The sequence below is a fragment of the Danio aesculapii genome, chromosome 25, assembly GCF_903798145.1.
Source record: "Danio aesculapii chromosome 25, fDanAes4.1, whole genome shotgun sequence".
In the NCBI taxonomy this organism is placed as follows: Eukaryota; Metazoa; Chordata; class Actinopteri; order Cypriniformes; family Danionidae; genus Danio; species Danio aesculapii.
In genome coordinates, this window is record NC_079459.1 from 12,775,117 (window position 1) to 12,794,430 (window position 19,314).

The following is a 19,314-nucleotide window of genomic DNA, read 5'->3' on the forward strand; positions in this document are numbered from 1 at the left end:
AGATGACTTTGACAAACACAGTGCATAATATAATTGCTTCGACACGTCAACGTGGCTGCCATCTATTATACTGTCTATAGGTACTGCCAGTCTGTGTTCAGGATTTGTTTACATATGTGAATATGTAAAGTATCTGAATTCCACTGATTTCCTGAAATAAACTTTGCATTTGTGGATAATTCAGTTTAGCTATTTGAAAATGAGCTGAACTCTCCTTCCTCTCTATGAAGTATTGGATGAACACAATATGTTGCTTGAATATAAATGCTTGAACTATGTTATACTGTCCCATCTCATGCAAACATAAGCAGGTACACATAAGCGCACATGCTGTTGCACCTACAGTCACCGTCCACTTTATTAGGTACACCTTGCTAGTACCGGGTTGGACCCACTTTTGCCTTAAGAACTGCATTAATCCTTCGTGGCATAGATTCAACAAGGTACTGGAAATATTCCTCAGATATTTTGGTCCATATTGACATGATAGTATCGCACATCTGCTGCAGATTTGTTGGCTGCACATCCATGATGTGAATCTCCCATTCCATCACATCCCAAGGGTGCTTTATTGGATTACGCTCTGGTGACTTTGGAGGCCATTTGAGTACTGCAAACTCATTGTCATGTACAAGAAACCAGACTGAGATGATTCACGCTTTATGACATGGCACGTTATCCTGCTTGAAGTAGCCATCAGAAGATGGATACACTGTGGTCATAAAGAGATTGACATGGTCAGCAAAAATACTCAGGTAGGCTGTGGCATTGACACTATGCTCAATTGGCAATAATTGGCCCAAAGTGTGCCAAGAAACTATCCCCCACACCATTACACCACCAGCCTGAACCATTGATACAAGGCAGAATGTATCCATGCTTTCATGTTGTTGACGCCAAATTCTGACCCTACCATCCAAATGTCGCAGCAGTAATCAAGACTCATCAGACCAGGCAACGTTTTTCCAATCTTCACATTGTCCAATTTTAGTGAGAATTGTAGCCTCAGTTTCCTGTTTTTAGCTGAGACAAGTGGCACCCAGTGTGGTCTTCTGCTGCTGTAGCCCATCCGCCTCAAGGTTGGACGTGTTGTGCTTTCAAAGATGCTCTTCTACATACCTCGGTTGTAGCGAGTGGTTATTTGAGTTAATGTTGCCTTTCTATCAGCTCAAACCAGTCTGGCCATTCTCCTCTCACCTCTGGCATCAACAATGCATTTGAACCCACAGAACTGCCGCTCACTGGATATTTTCTCTTTTTTCAGACCTCTCTGTAAACCCTAGAAATGGTTGTGCATGAAAATCCCAGTAGATTAGCAGTTTCTGAAATACACCAGCCCATCTGGCACCAACAAGCATGCCACATTTAAAGTCACTTGACTGAGTGATTGGCTGATCAGAAGTTTGCTTTAACAAGCAGTCGAACAGGTGTACCTAATAAAGTGGCCTGTGAGTGTATATATTAATCATCAAGCAGATTTTTTTTGTATTAATCAACAGCATACTTTCCATTTTATTTTGTGTTGCATTGGATCATTATTGCTAGAATGTCCATGTTCACACTTTTACAACTAAAATCTTCTGTTGTCCAATCTCGAAATGCGAGATAAGGTGGATTTTGTAAACAGGCATGTTAAAATGGCAATCAACTCGCACAACTTGTAACTTGCCTAAAGCGAGTCGCACTGTGGATGTGCCACTCTGCTCTTTGATACGGCACTCACATGACAGTTAAAAGAATCGCACACCAGATGCGCACATTCATATGTTAAGTTTTAATGAAAGTATTCAGATGGTGCTTTGTGGCAAGGCAGAAATATAATCTGTGTCCTGAGTCGTAGCTGGGAGCAACAGACAGCTGCCGACTTGCGGCGCCGGTGTGTGTACCATGAAAGAAACCTATGTTTAGAATTCTAAAATGCATGGTGCTGCGTGGCGCGTCGCCAAGCGGTGCTTCTAGTGTGTGACCCCCTTTAAAGCACAGCATCTTGTTTTACTAAACAAGATAAATGATGAGTTAAATGGTTAAAATATAGTTTTTATGTGATTATTATTATGTCTAGATCACTCAGATATTTAAGTACTGTTGAATTCTTTGATAATATTATATATTAAGTTTGTTGTGTCAATGCTATAATTTTACAACGCTGGGTCAAAAGAGTAGCTGTATTTGCCTATGCACCTTGCACATTTTTAATCTCATCAAAATAATTACATAGAGATGCTGTTTTAACCGTTCACATGTTTTTAACAGCTTTTTGTTACAAACTGAATTATTACAAAATAATAAATTAGATCATATTTGAACCTATCACTTTCTTTTCATTTTTAATGTATACTAAACTGCTTCAGTTTTTCTGGACTTTGCTTGTTTGCCCAGATATCTGTCTGCTGCATTGAGGAACAGGTGATAATGGTTGGGAATGTTGGACCATTAGTGCTATTAGCATATAAGTAGAGGACACAGTAAACTAGTCAGACAGTATTGTGCGAATTGTGGAATGTGTGAAGTTTTTAAAACATGCAAGTATGATTGGGATTGTTTTTATTTCAGATTATTTACCTTGAAAAGAGTCATTGTTTTTTTTTCCTATTTTAAATGCACCAGCTGGAATGCACCTGTATTATGGTGTCACACATTGTAAATACATACACATTGTGGACTACACTACCTGACAAAAGTCTTGTCATCAATCTCAGTTGTAAGCGCAACAAATAATAACTTGACTTCTAGTTGATCATTAGGAAAAGTGGCAGATGGTAGATATTTCCCTTGAATCATCTGTTGAACTGCATGCCAATCATCACAAATACTGCAGAAGACCTATTGGAACCCGCGTGGACCCAAGATTCTTACAGAAAGCAGTCAAGTTTGGTGAAGGAAAAATCATGGTTTGTGGTTACATTCAGTATGGGAGCGTGCAAGAGATCTGCAGAGTGAATGGCAACATCAACAGTCTGAGGTATCAAGACATTTGTTCTGCCCATTACATTGCAAACAACAGGAGAGGGCAAATTCTTCAGCCGTATAGCGCTCCTTCTCATACTTCAGCCTTCACATCAAAGTTCCTGAAAGCAAAGAAAGTCAAGGTGATCAAGATTGCAGAGCCCAGTCACCAGACATAAACATTATTGACCATGTCTGAGGTAAGATGAACAAGGAGGCATTGAAGATGAATCCAAAGAATCTTGAGGAACTCTGGGAGTCCTGCAAGAACGCTTTCTTTGCCATTTAAGATAAATGTATTATTATTCATGCCAGTCATACACAATATTAATTCTTTTTCCACTACACCATGATTTTATATTCTATACTGTACATTATTTCTGTTAGGTGACAAGACTTTTGTCTAGGCAAAGTCAGACCTTGCTGTCCTAATTAAATAATTAAAAATCAAGGCATGATCATATTTTCTTTTGATAAAATAAACATTATCTAGAGGCCTTTGGCTGTCATATAAGCCACTTATGATACCAAATGATCAACTAGAAGTCAAATTATTATTTGTTGTTCCTTAAATTGGATGAGACCTTTGTCAGGTAGTGTATGATAACTGAATATGGCTACAGAAATATTCAAATTTGGAAATGCAGTTTGAAAATTTTATATCTGAAGAGCTCATGCAGGGCTGCACAGTGGCGCAGTGGGTAGCATGTTCGCCTTACAGCAAGAAGGTCGCTGGTTTGAGCTTCGGCTGGGTCAGTTGGTGTTTCTGTGTGGAGTTTGCATGTTTTCCCGGTGTTCATGTGGGTTTCCCCCGGATGCTTCGGTTTCCCCCACAAGTCCAAAGACATGCGGTATAGGTGAATTGGGTAATGTGTGTGAATGAAAGTGTATGGATGATTCCCAGTGATGGGTTGCAGCTGGAAGGGCATCTGCTGCGTAAAAGATATGCTGGATAAGTTGGCGGGTCCCCAGATTAATAAAAGGACTAAGCCGAAAAGAAAATTAATGAATGAGCTCAAATGCAAAAACATTTAGTTGGCTCTGAAAATTTCTTCTAAATTGAACCTAAATTAAACTAGCCTTTTTCAGCCTAAATTCAAATTTTAAAAGGCATTTTAGGCTTTTCCATCTGAACTTCATTCATTCATTTATTTTCTTTTCGGCTTAGTTTCTTTGTTAATCCGGGGTCACCACAGCGGAATGAACCACCAACTTATCCAGCATATGTTTTATGCAGCGGATGACCTTCCAGCTACAACCCATCACTGGGAAACATCCATACACTTTCATTCACACACATACACTACGGACAATTTAAATAGTTTATTTGTCTTGAGTTTATATAAATTTTACATTTGAATAGCCAAAATGACAAGTTTTAGTCTTTTAATTATGATTAATCATGATTACCCCCCAAAAGCAACGGAAACCTAGAGCTACGCATTCCTGTTTTTAAGAAAAACAAGGCATTTTCAGACGGGAAGGCAAAACTGCTTAAAGACGAGAACGGATGTAATCTCCATTCTCTCCAATGTCTAACTCAGGGCAACTACAGTGGTTAGAAGAGTGTCGGCTATGTTAAAAGTGCTGTAGATTTTGTGATAATTTCAGTAAAATCTGAAAGTTGATTTATGTTACACAATTGATAATCTATAAAAACATGGTACATTGTAGTGCATGAATTGTTAGTGGCTAGTAAAAATTGTAGAAGTGATCATTTGAAAATGTAAATACTTGCAGAGATTTATAGAAATAAAGTGTTGCATATTGATATTTATATGTTTCCCACCTCAGTGACGTCACATATATGAATATCATTAATTATTAACAATAACATATAATTTAAAGAAAATTGGGCAAAATTGTTATTTGAGAACTGTGTATCAAACTGGTAGCCCTTAACGCTAATCGGTACCCAAAAAGTAGCTCTCAGTTTCAAAAAGGTTGGTGACCCCTTATCTAAAAGGTGAAGGTTTTTTTTTTGTTTGTTTGTTTGTTTGTTTTTGCTGTGATTACTCCACATGCTCTACAGCGAGTTAGTTTAAAATCTATTACATTTCTGTAAATATATAATTACTGTTGAATTCTAGTTCTACATTCAGTCCATTTCATGTTGTATCCACATAATTTTTTTAATGACTTTGTGAATTACTCTCAAGGATGTTTACGCTTTGCTTGCATTTGTTTGTTTTCATCAGCCAGTGTGTAACCGAAATTGGTTTGTTTTCATGAAAGGCAGCTTTACTTGTTTACAATGCACGCTTCCTCAGCCCCTTTCATTTTTCCATATAGATGAGGGTACAGACAAGGTTTGTGTTATCCAGCTGCACATATCAACAATGCTTAAGGTAATGGAATTTTCCATGTAGGATGACTGAGCTGAGGAATGTTAGTTTTTTTTGCTGCCCTCGCCAGCACCAGCGGAGGTGTTTCATGCCAGCTAGTGCACACCTGTGCCGCGCAGCCCGGCTTCTTCTCCTGCTGTGCGTAACCAACCATGCAGGGAGTGTGAATAACAGAATACCAAGTAGATGTAGATTCCTCTCCACCGATGGCTTTATGTTCTAAGTCATTTTTCAAGGAAAATGTTCCAAGCCTGATGTGGTGTATTAAAGTTTGTTCAAAAATAATAACTGTCAACATGTGCTCGCTCTTCTATTATTGCAAACTTGTTTAAATTTTTCTATAAGACTACAGTTTCTCATAGAAGCTCATTTTCAATAAAATAAATGTGTATTGGGGCTTACAAGTAGGGATGTCGTGCAAGTTTGAGTACGAGTCATTTGATTTTGAGTATTTACCGATACCAAAACCTGGTCCGATACTTCTATACACAAATAAATGAAAGAAGAGTGAAGAAACCATGATGTTCCTTATTTTTTATTTAATTCACCTTATTTTAACATTCAACAACTGAAACGGAGCACCTATGTGAGGTAGCTTGAACAATCAAGAACAACTCTGTGCCACAGCATAACTAAAGATGTGTTAAAAGTAATGAGAATATATATAATTTACATATTCGAGTCCTGATCGGGAGGTAATGTCCAATTCCGATCGAGTCTTAAACCGTGTGATCGGGTCCGATTTCAGATCACAGAATCGGATCTAGACATCCCTACTTACAATTACCAATATTATATCACTACCTATATTATTATACCACTAAGTCGTAGGGATGTCCCGATCAGTTTTTTTTGCCTTCGAGTCAGTCATTTGTTTTTGAGTATCTACCGATACCAAAACCCAATCCGATACTTCTATAATACATAAAACGAATAAAGAAGAGTGAAGAAACTGATCCAGGATGTTCCTTATTTTCTATTTAATTCACCTTATTTTAACATTCAACAACTCTATTAACAAACAGAACACTTCCGTGAGGTAGCTTGAACAATCAAGTAATAAATAACATACATTCTTTACTTTTGGACTTTAGTGCAACAGTAAAATAAAAATCTAATATAAAAACAAATATAGCAACTCAACTTAAAATACCCAGCAGGCAATCCCAAGTTTACATATCTCACGGTTTGCTATGGCAATGTTGTTGTCATTAACTTTATAATACCTCCAGACCGCAAACATACTCGCACTTTCCGCTTCAAGCTGCTTCCATGTTCTACTTTGCCAGCATTTAACCAACAGAGTCTCTGCAACAAAGTAATGTCATGCCACACGCGTTGCTGTTTCTGTGTGAAATCTGCATAACTATAAATGCATTAAATATTATGAGAATATATATAATACACATATAGGTTTGAGTCCTGATCGGGAGGTAACGGTAGATTCCAATCGTGTCTGAAACCGCGTGATCAGGCCCGATTTCAGATCATGTGATCAGATCTGGACATCCCTACTTACAAGCACCAATATTACATCACTACCTATATTATTATACCACTAAGTAGTTCTTTTGAAATTGTATGATATGCATATGTAGAGAAAAATCTCCTGCAATTTGTATAGACTAAAATGATACACCAATGGCATTTGGTTTTTATTCTGCATCGCTGATAGAAAAATGTCAGTGAATAACTTCCTAAATTTGGTTGTTTGTAATCAAATGCTTGAATTATCACTCATTTAAATCCTCTTTTTTTTTTGTTTATATGCTTTTCTGCCATTATTAAAAAAACAGCAACACATTTGTTCTTTTATAGGGAAAAAATACAGGAATTTAAAAAAAGTTTAACTGAGTTTATTTTGACTTAATAAAATGGCAACCATTAAAGGTGCAGTAGGTAATCTGCTAAAATGCTAACTAGTTAGCATAATATCTTCGAAACAGTCCCACCCCTGCCGTCCAAAGCTACGCTTCCTGAAACACGAATGTGCGCACGTCAGCAGACAACCCACTAGTTCATGTCATTCGCCAGTTTGGAATGTAGTGCAGGAATTACACTTATTACTAAGCTACTTACATGCTATTTCAGACCGAATATTCAGAGTAAAATGGTAAACAATATTTAATAGGGAGCACATCACAGGTTGTCATTGTTCAGAAATGAACCAATGTGAAGATAAAACCAACTTCAGCTCAGTAAAGCAGGCTAAGCGGAATAGCAATATTTACTTATGTTTTGTTGTTAAACTAAATAAAAACTACATTATCGATGCTGTAAAAGGTCACTTATGAAACTAAAAGTAGTCACATCAATCTTTCTCCGGAAGATTTCAGTGGCTGAAAAACACTTCTGTGCAAATAACCCATTCATAACAACAATATCTACCTAAGCTTTGCGTGACTAAAAGAGTTTTAAAACATAACATTATCTGTCTAAAAGAGATACTTCAGACATGATGTCATCCTTTCTCCAGTGTGCAAAAGTAACTCCAATATTGATTCAGGATTTTAAAAGTTTTGATTCTACATTTGATTTTACTGCTGTGATCTCATGTGCACATGAATGTGCAGCATGCATGCACGTGTGCATGGCGGATCTGCATGAACAGAGATGCACAAATCTACATTTGTTGACAGACATTTTGGGCTACTTATCGGAATTATGGGAGATGTCGGCCTGACAATATTTAATTGGATGAACATTTTTTTTAGTTTTATGCCTTACCCAGAATATAAAAATACACATAAATACATTTAGATCATTTACTTTAATCATTACTACTGGCTGTGAAGAGACTTTCAACCAGCACAACAAAAATGTTTCTGAAGACAATCACCTACTGCACTAAGTAATTTTTCAAATCAATGATTTTGTACATGATGTCATTCTATAATATACATACCATCCTGTGGTATTGGTTATAGCAATATTGTAGCAAGTTTAGTGTGAAGTGTTATCATTTCCTCACTGTCACATCCCCAACAGAAATAACAGAATGCGCCCTTTTCACAAGACTGCTGTGATGCATTTAACGGTCATCAGCATCTTAAATCCTTGAAAGTAATAAATATTTCGATTTTTTTTTAAAGTTATTATGTATGTATTTACATTATTATGTATGTATTATATCATCTTTGCATCAAATTACAAAAAACTAATTACAGCTTATGTGATGTGTTTGCAATGCCGCATCTATGGGGCAGAACAGTAAATTTGGTGTTATTTTCTCTTCTGGCTGCTGTTATCAGTCTCACTTTTTTTTTCCTTTTTCTAAAATTCTTGATAACACCATTGTGGAGTTTTTCTTTTATGTCAGTAAATATGATTGTTTAAAAAAAAAGTTGTACTCCCATTCTCTGCACTCTAAATTTACCCAACTATGATTAATTCCGCTACTGAAAAACACAGAATTGTGAAACGGGTCCATTGTTGTCGTGTTTGTGTGGGTATTTAATATTACAATATTTGATAACACTTTAGAATAATGGTCCATTAGTTAATGTTAGTTCAACATTTACTAATTTACTTGTCATAGTTTAACATTTACTAATGCATAATTAAAATCCAAAGTTGCACTTGTTAATATTAGTAAATGCAAAGTCAATAATAAACTAACATTAACTTAAATAACATTAACGTTAGCAAAGATGAATAAATACAGTAATAAATGTATTACTAATTATTTGTTCATGTTAGTAAATGCATTAACATTAACTAATGGGCCATTATTTTAAAGTGTTATGTAAACAAATAATTTTGTGACTCCAGTGTACGATCACAAAATCCAGGTAATTAATTTGACCGTGAAGATTGGATCTGAAAGCACAACATAATTTACATGTTTAAGATCGATGCTGGTTAAAAATTCATCTTTAAGCTATGAAACATTTTTTGTAAGCTTTCAAGCAACCCAAAAAGCAATTTTGTGTTCACAGTGTGTATTTTTAAGGTTTGGTTGTTTATAAGATACAAAGCAATGTGTGCTCATGCTTCACTTGGAGAAAATCACATACTTTTTTTCATATATCTTACTTTCATTATATACTGCTACTCAGCTAACATGAAAACATATTTCATAGTTTCTCTGCATGGCCCACCCTCAAGAGACTCTGATTGGTCAGCTAACATAATGTGCTGTGATTCGTGTAAACAGTCAACTGTTAGCAACTGTTAGCAGCGATAGCTGCTTGAATCAGACAGAAAAATAAAGAGCACACAGCTGAATCTCATGTCTGCTCTCAAAAATAAAATCTGACAAGTGTCTTTCACATATATTCGGAATGAGCATGTAAATAAAATAAAACGTTCACACATCATTTGCGAGTTTGTTATTTGAGGTGTAGAACGCAGGGAAAGCAGCTGCATAGAAAAGACACTGCAGCGCTGGTGAAGATTGTCAGTGTTTACAGCGGTTTGACTGATAAATATGAATTTGTAGCTAAATTGTTAGCGGTGCCAAACAGCATTTCCCACCATTTACATCCTCATTTACGTCCTCGCTACGATATACCATTAACGCTAGAAACAATGCATGTAATAGATAATTTTAACAAATAAAAATACTTACAGGTTGTGGCTCACAATCCACATCTTTGTCGGTTGGCGGAGATTTTAAATGAATCCAGCACTGAACTGGGAGAGATTCTGGAAGCTGTCCTTTGTCAAAGGCTATATATATATATATATATATATATATATATATATATATATATATATATATATATATATATATATATATATATATATATATATAATTTTCTGGAAAGTAATTCAAATTAAACTGTAAGAGCTTCTCTTTTTGTGTTGTCCTTTGGAAGCGTAAATCCAGAAACAGAACACGCTATGTGGAAATAGCAGGGTTTGACTGCATTTTAGCTTGCTCTGCTATAATATTACAGCACCTCTGGCCACTTCCCTTCGCTCTGCAGGGTGTGTGCATGTGCGGAATGCGCATAACCTGAAGCCCTTGTGATCTCACTAGCCTGGATATATTTTTTTGTAGTCCCTAAACTTGGTTCGCTGCAGGCTTTGCTAAGCTAACTCTGTAAAAGCCAATGTCTCCCTTTGCATTTAACGTATTACATTCAGAGATGTTGTTTATGTTCACACAACCACATTACACATCAACTAAAGTTTAAAATGTGATAACGTAGTTGACCACCCCTATAAAAAACGTCCATAGATGTGTTGGCTAAAACAAGGTTAAATTTGTACTGTTCTTGATGTAGTCATCAAATAGACAGATTAGACAGACTTCACGTGTAGTCATTTATTCCTGTCTATTTATGACTATTGTTTAGATTAGATTCTCACAGACTAAATTCAGCCCTGTTTAGGTTTAGTCTGTGTTTGGATGTCTATGAAACATATTTTAAACACACATACATGCTCTCTGGGAACTGTTGTCAATAATTAATCAGTAAAAATGGTTAATCAGTAAAACTGCTTGACTTCTGGTTTGATGGAATGACATAAGTAAGGGTAAATACTAAAATATATGGATTTTTTTTTTGGGACAATTTTGGTTTTTATTATTTTATATTTGTGTTCAGAATCCAATTGTGATGTACTGTTTGTGGTGATGGTAATGGCTGTAATAAAAACGTATACCGCTTCCATTTCTATCTATGCTTGCACACCAGACTAGAGTATATCACTTGTGTCTCAAGGTTCTTAAACTGAAGTGGATGGTTTGTCCTGGGGAAGCACTGGTTTGGGAGTTTAGTACCTGCATTTAGTGCTGTGTATGAAAGAAACATTTTGTTCTCTCTGTGGATCCAACCATATTTTTTTCAAGGCCATCTTTATCAAGCCACACACCAAGTTCTCTTTTTAGCTCCAATCTCACACCCCAGTTTTCAGTTGTCAGCTTATTCTCAAGCAAGATGGTAATGAGCTGAATCAAATTTGCACTCATGGAAAACAAGCCTGTTTTCTCCAAATGTGGTTACCCACCTTGTTCTGTTTGAGCCTGTTTCCGTCAAATATTGATTGCCATCACTCTGTTTGTTCAAATTATTTGGTTGGTTTATTCATAATGCCTTTTAGGCTCTATAGAACTGTCTAGGGACTATATTGCATCTGGTTCTTGAGAATGCCTGCACATAGGCTTACTTCAAATATTTGCTAAATCAGTGAATATGAGGTAAAATCAAGTGAACAAAGACATGGCAATTTCCAGAAAACCCCAAAGATGTTGTCAAAAAGCACACACCTATAAAAGGAAGCCCATGCAGAGCAGATCAGAATGCAATCTGTTAAGAGGTGTTCTGATGCCATATTCTTTTCTTGATTATTTAGTCTGCTGTAAAAAGACAATCGTTCATCTATTGATGCACAAGGGATCGTTAAATGATTCAGGGTCTCTCTGTATGTATGATGCTCCTAGGACTCATAAGGGATTAATGTTTTTCTTTCCATTTCACTGTAGTCTTGAGACTCTATTGTGCAATGTTGGTCTTGTAGCTCCCCCTGCTGGCCTTTTAATTAAAAGTTTATTTTATAGGAATTAATTGCATTTTATAAAATATTAAAATAGGAAATGGTTATTTTAAATGATTATGATTTTTCACAGTATCGCTGTGTTTACTCTATTATCTCTATCATTTACTCCACATATTTTCAAGTTGAGCATAAGAAAACAAACAAAAAAAATCTTAACCGGGGTAGTAATATGGCCAAAATATTAATATACTTATTTTTTTCCATATCATAAATTATTGATATTTCCCACAGTATGCGTGTGGACTGTCTTCATTAATTTTGATGCAGACACTGAAAACTTGCTTGAATAACAAAGGCATGCAGAACATGTAGGTGTTTTAAGCAATACGCTCTTGTTATTGTTTTTTTTTTCTTCTGTGGGATTGACTGCTGGATAATTAATAATAATTAAAAACGTACAGAGCTTATCATCCTTAATGACATAAATTATGTTCTAATCTTAGTATGATTGGGTTATTGCTTAGATTTAACTCTAACCTTTCACAGTTAGCATATTTACTCCGTTTTATAAGACGCAGTGGTGGCACTGGGTGTTTACACTCTTTTAACTTGACATGTCATCCAAAAAAGTAGTGCTCATGTGCACAGTGCTTGAAAAGACACAATATACAAGTGTAATGTGCATGCATGACCATCAAACGTGTTAACATTGAAAAACAACAGAAAAGCTGTGCATTGGAATGGAAAAAAACCCTTGAAGTTGAAACAAAGGCTAACTGGAAATTCGTTTTAGGAGAGACTAAGACTAACCCTTTATGTAGATACTCAGCAAAGTCACCCCCATTTATTCTAGATGTACAATGTTGCATTAAATTTTTTTGTTCTAAACAGCTAAAGAGAAATTAGATGTATAGCATTTTGGACAAAGAGGAAAAAATTATTTTTTTGTATGAAATGTACAAAATTCATTGACATGAATGTATAAATATCTGTAGGTACAGTAGAATTCTATGGGCCGTATCATACACCCACACAATAAGGCACAAGACATGTTTGGCGCAATTTGTTGCTATTTTCAGACTAGTGCAACAGTAATTTTGGTCTAAAATATACTATATGGGGCATATGAATAAGATGTGTGTTTGGATATAACACACTTCATTATTATTGTCCACTCATTCCTTGGCTGGAAATTAAAACTGAATTTAGAAATAGTTTTGAAACAAGTCTTTGCGCTTAACAAACGAAATTAATTATGTAGGCTAATGAATATCTTCAGTGGAGTGCGTACAACACTGTTTCCTTATCCACGAAAGTACAGGAGTAAAGAGAATGTAAAGAGGCTGAATGGAGGAGGCCAATTCTTTATCCTCACACAGATGGTTTATTTAAATGTTTACTCGCTAGTGAAGTGTTCAGTTTTTCTATTTACAAAGTCGCCATGGTGTGATGCATCTGACTCTTAAAGGGAACATATGTTATGCTCAAAACACACCCATAACTCATTAAGAGAATAAGCACAACATTGTTAGACCATGCGCCAGAGTTAATTTTTCCATCCTTAAAATAGCAAAAGTGGATTCGGACACACCCATAATGCTTTTGCACCATGCACTTTAGATTTTGCGCCAAGACCGTTAAAATAGAGTGTCTTATTTGTATTTGAAAACCTACCAAAAACAACTCTAATTTCTTTCTCTTTATAATAATTTTTTTTAACTTTCATTCTTTGTGTTTATGTTCAGCCCGGTGCATTTCTGCGGTTCTACAATCTCCATGCACTTCTTCAGAAAGCCCCAGGCCAGTTGCCAGATCAACCGGAACATCTCAGTTTCCATCTTCATGGGGGAACAGTATATGGACGAGGTTTACGTAGCCTTCCTGCAGAAACCCCTGACCTGCTGTCCCTCAAGAGGTAAGTTAAGAGGTCTCTGAAAATGCCTCTGAAAATGCCTTTTTTTTTGCTTATTTTTGAATTAAATATAAAATAATATAATAATAATAAATAAATAGTTCATTATAAAAGTCTATTACTAGCATAAATTGCATTTACATTTAGTCATTTAGCAGACGCTATTGTCTAAAGTGGCTTACAAATGAAGAGTCAGTCTGACACAATGACAAATCATAAAAATAAAGCTTCTTTGTTTTGGTCTCCTGTCAAGACAATATCTAAAACAGATTTGAAAGGGTAGGGAATAAGCCAAAGGAAGTTTGTATAACTCTTATTTTTATCCACGATCTTACTTTCTCTCTGATTTCAGTCCCCATTTGACATCATTTACCTCAATCAGGGCATGCGTTGTGGCTTTTCCTACTGTAATACGCCTAAAACACGGATTGCTGTATAACTCGTTAGTGGCAGGGAATAATTTTTTCTCGTTAATTACAGGGATAGAGTTAAACTACATAAGTTAAACTAAATAATTTATCGATTTGACGGACATCATAGTACCAGCCATACATGTAAAGCACAAATAATGTCCTTCAATTTGGTCACGTCCAGCGGCCGTCATCTGTGAACCAACCTCCTTCTGTTTCTTCCATTGCTCCGTTTGTTAGATGTTTGCTCACACTTTCTTTTACAGTCTGATGCGTGTCAAATGCACAAAATGCCCAATTCCCACCACAGGATGTCTAATCCCATATTTGTGATTATTTTGCGTTTAAATTAAGAATTTTGTAGGATCGCAAAAATGTACATTTGTTGATTCAGCAGTCACAGAATCGCAAAAAATTAGGGGATTTGGTCCTGCTAGAAAAATTACAAGTTTGTGAAGGATGGAGAAGGGACTGGAATTTGGTATGATGATGATGATGATGTAATAAATTTAGCATTTGTATGATACCAGTGATTTAGCAGTCCTTGTGGGATTGGGAAGACCGTTTCACCAGCGAGGAACAGTGAATGAAAATGTTCTGGAAAAAGATCTAGACCCTTTCTGTTGTGGTATCATGAGATGGTGCGCACTCACTGACCAAAGGCTCCTGGAGGGGGTTTAGACTTAGCGAAGCAAGTAAAGGTAATAGGTATGCAGAGCCAGTGGCTGTTTTTTAAGCTCACATCAATGATTTTAACTTGATGTGAGCTTTCAACAATAGTCAACCTCCAGTACAAGGAGAGCATGAGCTCTCATGGATTAGTTGAAAACCCGACAAGCTGCAGCGTTCTGGATTATTTGTAGAGGATGGGTGTCCAGCCAGAATAGCCTTACAGATGTTCAGCCTAGAAATTCCAATAGCTTTGACTGCTAGTTAGCAGGAAATTTGTGGAAATTGTGGAAATTGTTTGAATGCAACCCTTTTTAGTGTTTTGGCTATATAAGGGAGGAGGGAGATCATTTTGTAATGTTTAGCAATGCTTTCCTTAGCAGATGGGTTGCCCAAGCCTGCTTAAAGGTGGTGGGAAAAATGCCAGTGTGCTAGCTAGCACAGTCACTATGACTAAGGAAATATCTTGTAGAATGTGTTAGGGAATAGAGTGTAGTGGACATGTTGTTTTATTTCAATTCAATTCATCTTTATTTCTATAGCGCTTTTACAATGAAACACTGTCAGTCCAGTTTTCAGACTTTAAGTTCAGTCCAGTTCAGTGTGGTTTAATTTTCATTGCTGAAAGTCTAAACACTGAAGAGCAAATCCGTCGATGCGCAGCTCCACAAGTCCCGAACCATGCAAGCCAGTGGCAAGGAGCAAACTTCACCAATTGACAAAAGTGAAGGAAAAACCTTGAGAGAAACCAGGCTCAGTTGAGCACAATCATTTCTCCTCTGTCCAAACTTTTTGTGCAGAGCTGCAGTCTAGGCACCGGTAGCTGGAGAACACTAGACATCCATCGTGGAGAAGCTGCAGGTGGGAGAGGTCACCGGCTGGTGTACAGGCTTGCCCTTCAGAATCAATGAGAAGACTCGTCTGTCACTGGGGTCTTACAGGAATCAGTCTCATGCTCTCCACTCCTCCACCACAGCAGCTGGTCAGAATACGGCCTGGTCCAAGATTATGGAAACCCCAGGAATATTAGAAACAGACTAACATAAGCACAGATGCCATTTAAATTATAATGTCTTTTGGGAAGTGTTCCCGGCTCCGGTTGCCCTAAATAATGCAGACTAACAATCCTTTAGGGGATTTGGATTTCAAAAACATTTGTGTTTAATGTGTATGCTAATGCAAAGAGATGTGTCTTTAATCTAGTTTTAAACTGACAGAGTGTGTCTGCTTCCCGAACTGTGCTAGGAAGGCTGTTCTAGAGTTTAGGTGCCAGATGAGAAAGATCTACTGCAAGCAGTTGTCCAGAGAGAAGTTTAGATACTATAACTTCTGTGAAGAGGGAGGAGGAGAGTGTTTTTTTTTTCTCAAGGTGTGGTTTGATGGAGATTTGCAAGGGATGGTGTGTGAATCTGACTGCTAATATGTGCAGTTTTGTCAGTAAAAAAGTAAGCAAATGGTCAACAGATAAGAGAGGTGGTGAAGGATAAGAGAGCAGGGTGTCCTAAAGAGTTTACAAGTGTCTGAAGTGGTGCTGATTTGATTTTGGTAGTATTGAGTTATTGCAGAATGGACCTGTGTGGCGAATGCTGTGAGTTTAGATTGATATCTGCTCAGGTCAGCAGGGCTTTTGGATTTCTCTCTGCTGCCCTGAGTGCTGTTCTGTATTCACACAGAACATCAGAAGGCCGGGGATTAGACAGAGTTGTTTGCGCTGGCCTGGAGTGGAGAGGAAGTATCTAATCTAGACAGGAGGTTAAAGTGGAACAGAAAGTGTCAGTTGCACTATTAACCTCTAGAAGCGAGAACTGGGTGTGTGAGGGAAGGGAGGATATGACATCAGAGGAGAAGTGGGAGGATGAAAGAAAGTGTAGATTGCTTCGAAAAGAAACCATTTTGGAGGTTGACTGTGTGGTAGTGTAAATTCTTTGTGCGGTGTGCAAAGGTTTAATGATTTTTTTTTTTAAATAAAGGTGCTGCATGTACGTTTTTAACTCTTCTAAAGCATAAAAATACTATAATATGTTTGCAGATATTTAGGAAACATGTAAGTGAACTTTCTTATTTATCTGAAAAACAATGCTGAAGTCAGATATTGTTCTATAAAAATGGGCGTTCCGTCTTTGTTTTGATTCTTTTAACTCACCTAATGCCAGTTTAGCCAATTATGTTCCAGCACCCTGGGTTGCCTTGATGGAAAACCGCATATTTCATTCATTCATTCATTCAGAAAGGCTATGAAGACATGCATCTATGTCCAAAATGTGACCTCCGGTGGACAGTAGCAGACTCGGAAATGAGACGCAGATTCAGAGTTACACATGAGGTTATTAATGAGCAAATAATATAACATTAGGTGAGAATTTTACATTGTAAACCTGTGTCAAAACACAATACGTAACGAGATTTGCAGTGATAACCAATTTGACTGTTTGCACCAGACGAAACACAACAGAAATTTAAATACAGCCTTTCTGAAGCACAGAATATGCACTCACTCATGGTAAGGTTTATAATCGAATTAATACATATTAACCCTCTTTAACATTATTAAACAGGCTGAATCACTATGTGTTGGTTTTGCGTCACAGTTCAGAAGTTCAATTTCAAACTGTTTATTTTGAAGATCTGCTGCTGCTTTAAGTAGTACAGCAATAAATGTCACTTAAACGTATAAAATTTTTCTAAAATATCAATTCAAGGTGTTGGTTAGAATAAAACTCCTCCTTTTAATATGGAAAATATTCCTTCTATCGCGTAATATTGCTTTTATATAGAACATTATTAAAATCAGCCTTTAGGCTCGATCATCAAACTCACTCCTGTTGGTCAATCTGCCAACCTGCGCTTGTGTTTGTTTTGATGAAGAAATATAAAGCCTAGATCAACCACTGGGTGTCAAACTTGCATACTGCACCTTTAAATGCAATTTTTCACAAATATCAGGTCCAATTGATTGGCAGATTTATCAGTACTTGCGGTATTAAGCCACTAGAGATTGAATAACGAAATTAGGGAGTGGAAGTCTGTGGCACAAGGTTTCTCCAAAGGAATGTTGAAGTCACCCAATACCATGGGTGGATAGTTACTGAAAGATCATACTCAGGTACAATTACTTTCCAAAAATTTATAGCAAGTAGAGTAAAAGTAGCTGTTGTAAATATTACTCATAATAACCCTTTTAAAAGTATTTAAGAGTAGTGAGTATTATACTGTGAAAAGTTGATGCGTTTACATGTAGTTTGTGCAGGGATGTGTTAACGTAACATTCTGTAGTCCATTTAGTGATCTTCCTATATTCGTTCGTTTCTTCCAATCTTTCTTACATTGTTTGTTTGTTCTGTCCTTCGTTCGTTAGATTGTTAGTTCGTTCTTTAATTTTTTCCTTCCTTCGTTCCTCCCTTCCTTCGTGCCTCCCTTCCTTCGTTCCTTTCTTCCTCCGTTTTTCCCTTCCTTCGTTTTACCCTTTCTTCATTCTTCCCTTCCTTCATACTTCCTTTCTTTCCTCCCTTCGTTCCTCTTTTACTCCATTTGTTCGTTCAGTTTTTTTTCGTTCCTCCCTTTGTTCATTCATTCCTCCCTTTGTTCGTTTGTTTCTACCTTCGTTGGTTTGTTCTGTTCATTCGTTCCTTCGTTTCTTGCTTTGTTTGTCCCTTTATTAATTCGTTCAGCCCTTCCTTCCTCCCTTTGTTCATTGATTCATCCCTTCGTTCCTACCTTTGTTCATTCGTTCAGTCTTCCCTTCATTCCTCCCTTTGTTCATTTGTTCATTCCTCCCTTTGTTCGTTCGTTCATTCCTCCCTTCGTTCCGTCATTCTTCCCTTCGTTCGTTCGTTCCCTCCTTCCTCCCTTCGTTTGTTCGTTCTTCCCTTCATTCGTTCATTTATTCGTTCGTTTGTTCATACGCTTGTTCGTTCAATTCTCTCTTCATTCCTCCCTTTGTTCCTTCTTTCCTCCATTCTTCGTTCCTTCCTCAATTCGTTTGTTCCTTCATCCCTACGTTTGTTCCTTCCTCCCTTTGTTCAGTTGTTCCTCACTTCATTCGTTCGTTCGTTCCTCCCTTCATTTGTTCATTCCTCCCTTTGTTCGTTCATTCCTCTTTTTGTTCGTTCATTCCTCCCTTCCTTTGTTGTTCGTTCATTCCTCTTTTTGTTCGCTCATTCCTCCCTTCCTTCGTTCTTCCTACCTCCCTTCCTTCGCTCGTGCCATCATTCATTCCACCCTTCGCTCATTCCTTTGTTCCTCCCTACATTAGTTTGTTCGTTCATTTGTTTCCCCTTCGTTCGCTCTTTCTTTCCTTTGTTCATTTGTTCCTCCCTTCGTTTCTTTGTTCCTCCCTTTGTTCGTTCATTCCTCCCTTCGTTCGTTCGTTTCTCTCTTCATTCGTTCATTCCTCCCTTCGTTTGTTCATTTCTCCCTTTGTCAATTTGTCTGTTTTTCCATTCATATTTTTGTTCCTTCTATCATTAGGTCCTTTGTTCATTCATTCTTTTATTGATTTTTTCGTTCCTTCCTTAGTTTGTTCAGTCCTACCTTGAAACTTTCCTTCATTTTGTCCTTCCTTCTTTTCCTTGTTTGGTTCTTCCTT

General features: G+C 37.0%; 1 protein-coding gene across 4 annotated transcripts in view; it reads left to right on the forward strand.

Annotated features, from left to right (window-relative positions):
• pot1 (protection of telomeres 1 homolog) overlaps positions 1 to 19,314 on the forward strand; it is a 105,863-nt gene that overhangs the window by 64,390 nt on the left and 22,159 nt on the right. For all 4 annotated transcript variants that reach the window (XM_056451986.1, XM_056451988.1, XM_056451987.1 and 1 more), the window contains exon 11: positions 13,484 to 13,653. In XM_056451986.1, coding sequence (XP_056307961.1) covers positions 13,484 to 13,653 — 170 coding nt within the window. The remainder of the gene's footprint in view (positions 1 to 13,483; positions 13,654 to 19,314) is intronic.